At 40.0% G+C, this 11693-nt stretch overlaps 1 protein-coding gene across 2 annotated transcripts; it reads right to left on the bottom strand.

Moving 5' to 3' along the window:
* Positions 1–1554: 1554 nt before the first annotated feature.
* LOC144665853 (metabotropic glutamate receptor 3-like) lies at positions 1555–11543 on the bottom strand. Of its 2 annotated transcripts, XM_078527129.1 has the most exons (5): positions 10878–11543; positions 8403–8768; positions 6176–6400; positions 3215–5282; positions 1555–2203 (listed from the first exon to the last, which is right to left on the bottom strand). In XM_078527129.1, exons 2-5 carry the CDS (start codon positions 8703–8705, stop codon positions 2082–2084), a joined length of 2718 nt encoding a protein of 905 aa, XP_078383255.1. In that variant the 5' UTR covers positions 8706–8768; positions 10878–11543; the 3' UTR covers positions 1555–2081. The 2 variants fall into 2 exon arrangements, with proteins under 2 accessions (XP_078383255.1, XP_078383256.1); XM_078527130.1 differs by lacking the exon at positions 10878–11543 and having other exon boundaries at positions 8403–9247.
* Positions 11544–11693: the final 150 nt, after the last annotated feature.

The raw sequence follows: 11693 nt of genomic DNA, 5'->3' as shown, positions 1-11693 counted from the left end.
TATATATCACTTGGCTGATGGTTTACTGTGTCATTGTTATCCCCGCGGGGATAAGGCGGGAATGCTCGTCGACTCGTTTAGGGATGTAAGTTTTTGTCCCGCTTAAGGTGTTCAGGAAAGAATCAGAGAACCATAAAGGTCGGGACACACTAGGCGACACGTCGCTGCAACACGTCGCGGCGACATGTTGCTGCGACATGTCGCCTCGTGCGACATGGCTGTGCATTCTTGCGACAAACCAGTCGCTGCGACAAAATTTTGTCGCTGCGATGTGTCGCACGAATTCAAACCAGTTTGAATTCGTGCGACACCATGATTGCAGCGACAAAATGAGCGATAGCAGCGTTGCCGCAGCGTGTGTACACGTCTGCGACAAATCGCTGCGACAAGTTGCCGCGACAAATTATAAATTAACCAATGAGAGGGCGTCATGTATTTTCGCCGTATTGAATTGGAAAACTAGTTCACATTCCCACCCTTCCAAATTCGCTGTTTGTGCTCCGAACAAACACCTTGTCGCAGCGACTTGTTTTTAAGCAGTACATACGGAACGACTCGCATAGTTTGTCCCGACCTTAAAGATAAATAAAAATTTATTTTTACTTAACTAATTCAGGTTTATTTTAAAAAAAGATTCTAAAATTACAATGAAAAAATTATTTAAAAGAATGTACAGCCGACACAGGCGACTGCAGATAAAAGCATACATATATACGCGCTTTTTTAAAAAGATTTTAAAATAATTTCGAGTCAAATTAATTTTTAAATAAATTTATAGCGTATTTTACAGTAAAATATATTTTTATCAACTTCGTTTGTTTTCAACTTTATGTACAGACACCTTTATCATACTGAAATATTTCAGCAGGTCAATTTAAAAAATCGGTCCAAATTATATTACAAAATTAGGCGACACTATGCACAAAAAGTGTGTCCAGTAAACGTAAAAACTTCTAAAAATACGAGGTTCCCACTATCATTTTAAAGAACCAATTTGCTGCGCTTTTCAGTTTTCACCGGTTACAAGATTTCCCGCGTTTTTACGAAGACCACTGGTTACACTTTTTCTGCGCTTTTCAGATTTCGGTTTTGCAGCTTACAAATTTTCACGCGCTTGCCACCGGTAACATGTTTCTACTGTGAGTTCTGATTGGTTTATTATTTTGTCGCCATAACGACACGACACGGCACAAAAAGTTGACTTTGTCTCACTTTTGTTTCGCATCAAAAGTAAGACAAAGATAGATGACTTATTTTGACAACGGGTGTCAAAGTTTAATAAGTTCTTTGATATCGCCTTTGACAGGAATTTGACGCTCGTCAAAGTTAGTAACAGTTTTGACGGGAATCGAGACACATACATCACATTTCACGGTACTTTGGTTACGACCGGGCCAAACGAGGATGGGAGTTGATGAAAGTTCAAACTCTCACTCTCGTTTTGCATGGAACTCTTATGCACTCTCATCGACTTTAAACGTGCTCAAATTTCTCATAAGAGTAAATGAGAGCTTGATGACTCTCCCAAGCGAAAACTTCAAGGGCAACCATCCTCGTTTGGCCAGGGCTTTACACCTTAGATAAACATAAAAGGCGTTCTATCTTTAAACAAAATTATAGACGGCCTTTGCCTGAGTCAAAGGTATGTGTCAAAGCCAACTTTTCATGCCGTGCTTTTGCTTGTCATTACTTTGAATTTATTGTGCACCATCGTTAGAAAATTGCTACTGAAGCGGCCATAGAGCAGTTTTCAATTGAGTATCGTAAAACCAAAACCAAAGTAATTACTCTGGCCAATCACAAAGGGCACAGACAATCCTGTGAACCAATCAAAACTCAAAGCAAATACATGCAACCGGCACGAAGCGCGGGAAAACGTGCGCGAGCGAGTCACGATTGGTTTTGGTTTTAGTTCTGATTGGCTGAAAAAGTGGCGCGAGATTTTTAAGCCAATCGCTAAGCGTAGCAATGCAAAACCAAAGCAAACGCAATTAACTTTCGACACTCAAGTGAAAACCGCTCTAGAAAATTGCTACTGAAGCGGCCATAATCCACAGTAACATCGATTGTTGAGTGTAACATCAAATAGCTGTGATGCGAGGTGTGTAAAGATGACTTTGCTTGGGTGACCCACCGTTGACCATCTTGTTCATTATCAAGGTTGGTGTAGCCGGGGTGCTACTGGGCTTACGGTACGACTGACCTGTGGAATCACACAAAAATAGAAATCTTGCTTACTTGGACAAGTGTCACTGACAAGTGTTGGAATTAGAACTTGAAAATTGCGTAAGAAAACCTTTTTTTACATTCCCGCCTGAACATCCACATTCTTCACCACGTGACAATATCTGACCAATCACACGTCAGAAGAATTCTAGAAGGATTCTGACACGTGAAAATGAGTGCTAGTCACTTAGTGCTCACGTGCACTGGGTCAACCAGGAAATGAAAGAAAGCACAGGCTCGCCTTACATAACCGTAAGTATTTTAATGAAGATGAATTGTTCAACAATGACACGAGCATGGGACAAAGAAAAAATCTAAGTTCCCGACGGGAATCGAACCCATGGCCTCCCAGATACCGGTTGGGCGCTCTAAACAACTGGGCTACGAGAGACGCGTGGTGAGCTGGGCCCCCAGTGGGGGTACTCCGGCTTGTTAATGACGGGGATGATCGAAGGATTTTTTTGGGTTTGAAATTTTCGATTCCGGGATTTTTTTGGGTTGGAAAATGGCAAGTATTCTTTTGGGTGACTTGATTTAGATGGGATTTTTTTGGGTATTAAAAACGAACTAAAGGGACTTGGCACGGCCTTGGCGTATTAATGGTATCATGAATAAACAAAACGAGTGTTCTTTGTGTTATGTTCTTGCCCCTCCTGGCAATTTAGGGGTTATTTGACATGGGGTTTTTTTGGGGGGTTATTTTTGGTCCAAGGATTTTTTTGGGTAATGTCGGAAGACTTTTTTGGGTCCTGAGTTTTGCCTCTATTCGTTCATCCCCGTCATTTACAAGCCGGAGTACCCCCCCCCCCTGGGGGTGGGCCATTAACCAGGTTGATACGTGACACGTGTCCTGCATACTGCTAGGATCAGATTTCGGCGTCGAGCTTAAATTTACTATCTTTATTATTTACGTAAGTATTTTGTTGGAAAGGGGTTTGCGAAAAAAAAAACTCTAACAAAAATGGTTTTTGTATACTACAAGGCTTACCGTTACAAACTTCGTCCAATTCTGGTTGATTAAAATCCAGCGACTTTGTTCTTGAACGCAGCCTAGAGTTGCTTCTGATGTTTTTCTCAGGTTTAAATAACACAATGTACACTTTTGGCAAGAAGATGAATATTAAGATCGTTGTAGCACTTATTATGGAGCTAAAGGCAAGTGCTACAGCTTGAAAACCGCCACCTATCCCATAGTACACCGGGACGAAAGCAATCCAAATCACACAAGTCGTGTACATACAGAAGCCAATAAACTTTGCTTCGTTAAAATTCAACGGCGTTTTACGAGTCCTGAACGCGTAAAATGTACAAAGTATGATAAGAAATGCGTTGTATCCAAACAGACTGACCATAGCGGCAGTGCTAATGTTACACTTGATGAGGACGAAGTCTTTTTGTTCATACGAAGCAACGGCCTTCGGTGGACGGAGTGAAAGTTCTGTTATCGCCATGGCGAGTTCTGGAGCTATAATGACAGCAGTAATTAGAAGTTGAGACTTGGGGCTGATGAAGGAAGGTGTTTTAACTCCGCTGAATATTCGCGCGATTCTATTTGTGCGCACTAGCAGGGAAGCGTAGCAAACACAGAAACATAATCCAATTCCAAATCTTTGAAACGCACAAACAACTGTGTTTGGATACGAGACCATAATGAAAGCGAAGCCGTAACAAAGTATTATTCCGAGAAGAAGAACAATGGATAATTCGTGTCCAGAAGCCTTAATGAGCGGCGTTTTAGCGAATTTAATAAACACTGCGCAAACGATGAACGTGGCAAGAATTCCGAGTGAAGCAGACGTCACAACGACAGCTATCCAAACACTGTTGAGATATACTTCATGTAAAGGTTCACAGCCGTTAAATGTAGCATTCGGTTTCTTTCCTTTGTCACATGTCTGGCACGTGAACTCGTTAGCTACGTACGAGTCTGCGTCACAGTTTTCACATGTCCAGCAACAGACCCGCATGCGCTTGATAGCCCGGGGCCCGCAAGGCTTCCCACAATGCGATTCGAGGGAAGTATCACCATGGAAAAGCTCGTTAGAGTCAAAGGTCAATTCTCCTTCAATCCAGCTGCCCAGCTTTTGGTAAGAATTGCTGCGAGATTTTTTAAACACATAGACGTCGTATTTTCCAGCGCTATCGCCATTTTCATCAAATCTTACCAACCCTGTTGTGCCGTTAAAAGACACGTTACGAAGATACTGCAAAAGTGTCGTACGATCCAAAGTTCCCATCTCCGGACAGAGGCCTGGTACCGACCCGCAAACGTTCCTTTGCATATTGTGAAGCGCATGCGCAAATGAGAAGACCGCATCAATGACAAAAGGTACTTTAGCATCAAATCGATGAAGAACGGACGTATGGTTGTCTGGGAAATGGCCACATTGATTTTCAGGCGAAGAATCGTTGCCAAAATCACAACCATAACGCTTCTCCCAGTATTCTTTAAACCAAGGATTTCTTGAGTTATTCAGTGGTTTAAGTTTAGAAAAATAATCGTAGAAAGGCTTGAGCTGTGCATCAAATGTTTGGAACTCAAAAGTAATGGCTCCGTCAGCTATATCTTCTAAACCTTCAAGGTGTCGAAATTTCGTCCCCCAGAAATCACTCGCCAACCAAATAAACCGCTTCTTGACGCCTCTGTTTTGCGCTCTTTTGGCGGCCAAGAGCATCGAGCGAAGATCTTCAGAATTACAGAACATTACTACCACGCGAATGTCGTTTTCCTTGAGGAATTTGTCTATGATCTGGTCATAGTCCTCTAAAGTAAAATCCGGTTCTAGTTGTCGATGATCAGCAATGCATACGTTTGCCTGCTTGGAGAACTCTTCAAGAATCTCCATGCCTTGTTCACCATAGCTGCCACGTGAATGCACAACGAAAACCGCTGTCCAGTTCATGTAGGTGATGATGTCTACCATGGCTCGTGCCTGAAATGAATCCGGGGGGACAGTGCGAGCGAAGTATTCAAACCTGCCTTTGTCGCTCAATTCAGCGCTTGTTGCGGCGTAGCTGACTTGTGGCACATCAAAGAGGCGGAGAAGACTGGCGACCTAGAAAGCGAAAGACTCTGTCAGTTTACAAGCAGTCTCTCTCTTTTCCCGTTGTTCGTAGTCTCCTTTGCAAACTCTCCCTGGGAGAGCGTTGCGTGACATCCCCCCCTACCCCCAAAAAATGACTGCGAAGGAGACTACGCTTTTCGTCGAGGAAGTCTGAGTGAAAAGAAAGCCAGAGAGGGGGGGAAAAAATCGGCCCTCCAGGTGTGGGGCTGGTGTTTGCTCGACGAACTAAAGGAAAAGTGTGTTTGTTTTCTGAAGTTATCGTCTCAACTGCTCTTTCAATATCATTGACATTATTAACTTTACAAAGACGAAATAAGGGAAGCTCCAAAGTCCATATCTAACTTTCCATCTTTTACAATCTCAAAATGTCAATTCTCCTAACTGATTCTTATACATTTCTTTAAATGCCAGTTCTGAGAATTTGGTGGTTACATCAAGACATTATTTTCAGAGTGATGATTTTCTTTATTCTCAACACCTGCCTACTTGACAATGTTTCGATATTGTATGGAGAAAATAGGTGTTGATCACTCTTTCTTTACTATTTATTCTATTTGTCACGCAATCTTCCCCCGCGAACGTTACGAAGTTTGGGTGGGTGGGGAAGATTGCACGTCTAGGGACAAAAGCACGTGCCGAGGCATGAAGTATTGTTAATATTATCACGTAAATCGCTTGTAATTTATCCGTATTTCCTACGACATTCTTTTTTTGTTTGTTAATGTAACTATTTTTATTTTAAAATGTTACCGACACGATTGTTATAATTACTACCCGCCCCGATAAGCTGTTGCTATTTTGCGAGTAGTATAAAATTTATATTTTGCTGTCAATGTTTAAATAAAATGAAATGAAATGTACTGATTATATTCAGTTTTATTTACCTGTATTGTGGTGATGCTGTATGATGGCCCCACCACCCCTACCAGAGTAGCCTTTTTCTTCACCGCAGCAGGCCCCTGAAGGGAACTGCATATCTGTTCCTTATTTGTCAGTGTACCGAGCACAAAGTTTAGACATTGTTCCAAAGCCGTGTTAACTGTTCCACAATCGTCACGAATCTCCATACCAAGCGTGATGTTTGGAAGAAGATTGCTGTTGTTATTCACCTGTAAGGGGAAAAAGCAAATTTGTAAAATGAGTTAGAGAGGTTTTTAATTGAGTATCGTTAAACTAAAACCAAAGTCATCACTCTGGCTAATCACAAAACACATAGACAATCCAGTGAACCAGCAAAACTCATGTAACAGAGACAGGTTGCTCTGAGGACGAGGTTGACATGTAGTGATGAGAAGCGCGGAAAAACGTGCGCTAGGGAGTAATGATTGGTTTTGGTTGTACTTCTAATTGGTCGAGGAAGTGGCGCGACTTTTCTAAACCAATCACTGAGCGTAGTAATGCAAACCAAATCGAAAGCAACTTACTTTCGACACTCAAGTGAAAACCACTCTAACCGGTAATAATAGTGGTCTCTTCGTCTCTTAATCCAAGAGAAGTTCCTTGAATGACGAGGAAATTGCTGACATTTCAGGAAAAAAATGAAAACGAAACTAAGAAGTACCGCACTTGTTCCCTCGTTTGAACCGTTCCAGGCTCCTCAATCTGTCTCGATATAAACGGGAAAGAGAGCCCTGGGAACAAATTGCGCACATCTGCCGCGAAGTCATTAGGCCTAGACGCTACTGTTTTTCAAGCAATTTGATTGGCTTAAGTGACTGTATATACTATCTTAAGCTTTCTGTTACTGGGTTATAAAACTAAACACAATTTTATTATTTCCTTTTTTTAATTTCCCACGGATTTTGTAGTGATCCAGTTGGATCACCAACCTTTGATTTGATTTAGAGCGGACGTCTTTTATCCTTTCAGAGGCAGCATCAATGTATAAAGGCGAAGAAAAATTAGTCGTTTTGTTTGTACTTATTCCATCAATTAAGGAGTGGATCTTTCCATTATTGAACAGTGTGAAATTTTTGCAGGAGGAAATTGAATTGAAAACGGAATTTAATTTGGTTGTTTTAATTTTGAGATATTTAATAAGTATGGTCGTTTGAAAATATACCCTGCCCACTCACTGCCCATACGTAAAATGACATTTCATCATATTTGACAGTATATATTATACAGGAACTGGCAAGCAATAGAAATATAAAGTTTTAAATTACTGCAATATCAACAAACACCTGCTGTGACGTCACAGCAAGTTAATTAAAGATTATATACCTTCAGCGGTATAGTGACCGCGTTATTGAATATAGCTTCAAGAAGGACAGAATGTTTACCCATCCTTCTCTTTCTATTTTATTTATACAAAAAAGCCTGTGATTGAGAAAATTTCTATTAAATTGTTCTTTGATACAAAGACAAGAGGAGATGTTAAGAATTTAGCATTGTTCAAGAGCCGCGATTTACGAGTCGGTATTCTTATTTAATTATTTTGCGGGGTTTAAACGAGAGGTTTGCAAACACTTCAAACTAAATGATTATCGCCGTGGCGTTTTTATTATGAAAATGCAAATCTAGAGCAGAAATCGTTAGCCAACGGAAAACGTGAAATTAAGTTTTGTTTTCCTCAGGCGAAATTTGCATTAATTGTTTTTATCTTTTCGGATTTGAACTTATTGCGATGTAAAGTTGTGATATTAAATATAAAGATAAACGTGTAATATTTTTAAAAATTCTTACAAAACAAAAGGAAAAAAAATAAGAAATATTCTATTGGGCTTTTCCATACGTCTGAATAAATCGTTGTTTGCTCAAGTGCAATTCGATTAAGACCGATTATACTTCTCTAGTTTGAGAACAGCCAGTGTCAAATCAACCATTTATTTACTTTTAAGTTGTTGTTTTCTCCATCACAGTTCAATCCAGCGTTAGATTTAACACATTTTCTGAATTTTTGAAGCGAAGCCACTGAAAGGGATACCAAAATTGAAGAGGTTTTAATGGGATAATCTACCAGAGCCTCTACAGATTGGATTTAAATTGTTTGCATCTTAAAATATACGAATCGTGGCCGATAAAAAGCACCAATAAGGAACAGAATTGTTTACATAACATCCAAAAACAAACACCTTAAAAAAGACGAAAATGAACATTAAGGACTTGTACCTGATCAATAGCGTACAACATAGCCTCTACTCGATGAATTCCAACCTGCTCATTCAGTTCACCGCACAAGGTCGAACCGTTTCCTTTTGCGTGAACTGGGAAAAGTCCGCCCAGGAAAACATCGCCATCCATCTTCGCCACTTGAGATGCCGAGGAGTGAGTTTTGGTTGAAGCTGAGCTAGAAAGCGAGCTGTAATGCCGTGGATCGTCTGGGGAATAACTATGAGTTGCGCAAACGACAGCGAAAATCCCAAGCCATACCGTGAACCGAAGAAAAACGGTATATTCCTTAGCAAACAACATTGCTGGCCGGTATCCTTGGCAAATTTACTGCTGTTGAAACTGTGAAGTTCTTACGTCAAAAACCTGCAATTAAAGAAGGATTAGTTTAAATTTAAATTCGTTTTCATAAAGCACTACATGGTAAATGGGTTAACCACTCAATTTAGCGGGCGGTAGGTTTTATATTTCACCCATTTACTTTGCATAAAAGTACATGACGCGCTCTGAATGCACGAAAAAGTTGGAAATAGATTTCAAAACATTTCCCACCCATTTAAACTCTCTCTAAAAATTATGTGCTAGATTTGACTAAGTGCTACAAATTTCGCGCGTTCTGGACACTCTCCAGCTTTCTAAAAGATTATGTGACATGTTGGCATGGTAACAAAAACTTGTCAAATCTCCTTGCTAACTTTTGCATGAACAGACAAAAGAAGCAGGTTTCACGCAAATAAACTCTGGTAAAAACTCAGAGAGATGTAATTTTCTGTTTTCACGAACGTGGGACAAAGAAAAAAACTCGGAGTCCCAAACGGGAAGCGGAGCCATGACCTTCCGCACGCCGGTCCGATATTATCCGCTGGAGAAAGATACGTGCTTTAACCTTCAGGAGATAATCAGAAAATATGTTGCCTTGGTCGTTAGTCATCGCCATATATTATTGTCATTAACATCGCCTTCTACGTAGCCTGCGAACAGGCTTTCCGGAACGCTCGACCGGCGCATTTCCATGTTTTCATCGTCATTATCATCATGACCATCATCGTAATCGTCATCCTCATCATCATCATCATCGTCATTATCATCATCATAATGATAATGATAATCAATTTATATAGCGCATCATCATCGTCATCATCGTCATTATTATCATCATCATCATCATCATCATCATCATCACATTACTTTATACGCATCCCTTCTTATTACTCTTTTCTAATAAAAACTGGAGAAGACTTATTATTTGTTTTAAATTTTTGGAAAATTTTGAAGGAAACTAGCTAGAAATATTCCTTGAGCTGCTCAGCCAATCTTTGATATAGTGACAATATTTGTTACAAATAATTATAATTTTAACTCAAGATAACTTTTCAGTAGTAGTAATTCTTATGCAGGGGGAGATCATGATGTTTTAGCGTTCTCTGAACAAGGACGTGAATCGTTTACAAATTAAAACTAAACGACGTCTTCTGATGTGACAGGTTGTTCTATTTTTAAACCAGAATCTCGAAAACCTGCTAAGAAGCATGCGTTTAACGTTTACGTTTGTAAGTAAGTTGGCGGAAATGCTTGTATTTCCGTTTCATATAATCTCCGAAAATATTGCTATGCTATACTGTACTGTTTGGGCAATTAAGATTGTAATCATTTGTATTTGTTATCCTCGGAAATCATTAGCAACTTTGACAAACCAACAATTTTTTGTTTTTGTTGGCGGTTTATCTCTTGGCCGATATAACGTGTTCCCGCTAATATCTTATCGAGTTTCAACAAGTGTTTTCTTGTTTGAAACCTGCTTTCTCCGATGTTTTCGTGCTAGCCAATAGATTAAAAGTTCTGCTTCAAAAAAACCCCTCTAGGCATTCAGTGACTCGTTACGATCGACTCCAATTTATAAAGAAAACCATTGACACACAATTTGGGGTCCGCAATAGAGAAAGTCCGTAAGAGCGTGAGTTATTTTCAGTAATTCTTTTTCGCCAGGACTTAAACTCCTGTCCGTAATAGCGGTGTCCACAAGGCGAGAGTTGTTGTAGCTGGGGAGTGCGGAGCGCTAAGAAGCCTTTGACATTTTCAGTTTCACTCGCTATTTTTTCCGCTACACCCCAACTAACTAACTCGCCTCCAGAACAGGTTAGCTTCATAGCTGTTTTTATTTGGGTATCATTGCTTACTGTCTGCAACGGATACACTTGGATGGATATTGTAATGCTTGAACAATAACGCGGTATATGTTAATACAAGCAAAGAAAGCATTACAGCAAACTGTTTAAAAAGCGTTATGTTCTGGCCTGAATACACCCGGTGAATAATTAGGCACAAACTTCTTTTAAGGCTAGCGTTTCTCTCGACGTAGCCAACTTAATTGCATAAAATGAACAAGAAAACCAAAGCTCAGTTAAAATGCGCGTTTAGCTTGTTAGGAATGTAAACATAAACTAAATAAAAGCCGATTTAAAACCTCTAACTGACCTTTACTTTATCCGGGCAGTTTGTAGTGATATATAAACCCCTCCGGATAAACATTTCAAGATGAAGGGTCTGTCACTGCACATAACGCGCCGCTAAACAACAGCCTCTGACCATGAAAGCAAATGTGGATTCATTTCCACTGCGCCACGAATCACACTGTTTACTCATCCAGATTGATCTCCAGTGTCCAAAGATACAGTATGCGAGTCTTCTTCAGATGCTATAAGCTGAATGTCCAGGGAATGCAAAACTTAAGAACCAAGATACGATTCTTCCGAGACACACGGCGATGGCCTATCCAGTGAAGCGATACGCAAACTTGCTGTTCAATATTATGCGTATTTTGACTAGAAAGGCAATTACGAATTCAATTGAGCTCGCTGGAAAAGCTTTTCAAATGATAATTAGTAGGAGCATTGTAACGTGTCGAGCGACCACGCTTTTCTCAGTTATTCTTTGAAAAGAAGGCTCCCCGCTAAGTACTTCCGTAGAAGCTATTTGTTCAGAGCTCAAATTTCTACTCTGCTTTGAACATCGTCATATATGTTTGATCGCGTTTTCCACGTGCGTGATTTAAATAACTGAAGCTACGTCCAACCTGAGAAGTAGATAAAGAAGTACTATTTGACTGTCAATAAAAAAGAATATTTATGCGTTTACAACAGTACGTGCGTGTTAAATGTTTTATACAAGCCAATTTTCCTTTTTGACCCTTTTTTTGATGCGTTTAAATGTGAGATATCGTATTTGCTGCTGTATATCATGTCAGTTTTATGTCAAAACAATCCAATATTTTATAGCGAAAATTAGTGTGAA

Source organism: Oculina patagonica, chromosome 9, assembly GCF_052425735.1.
Source record: "Oculina patagonica isolate OP01 chromosome 9, crgOcupat, whole genome shotgun sequence".
Taxonomy (NCBI): domain Eukaryota; kingdom Metazoa; phylum Cnidaria; class Anthozoa; order Scleractinia; family Oculinidae; genus Oculina; species Oculina patagonica.
This window is presented reverse-complemented; position numbering and strand designations above follow the sequence as displayed.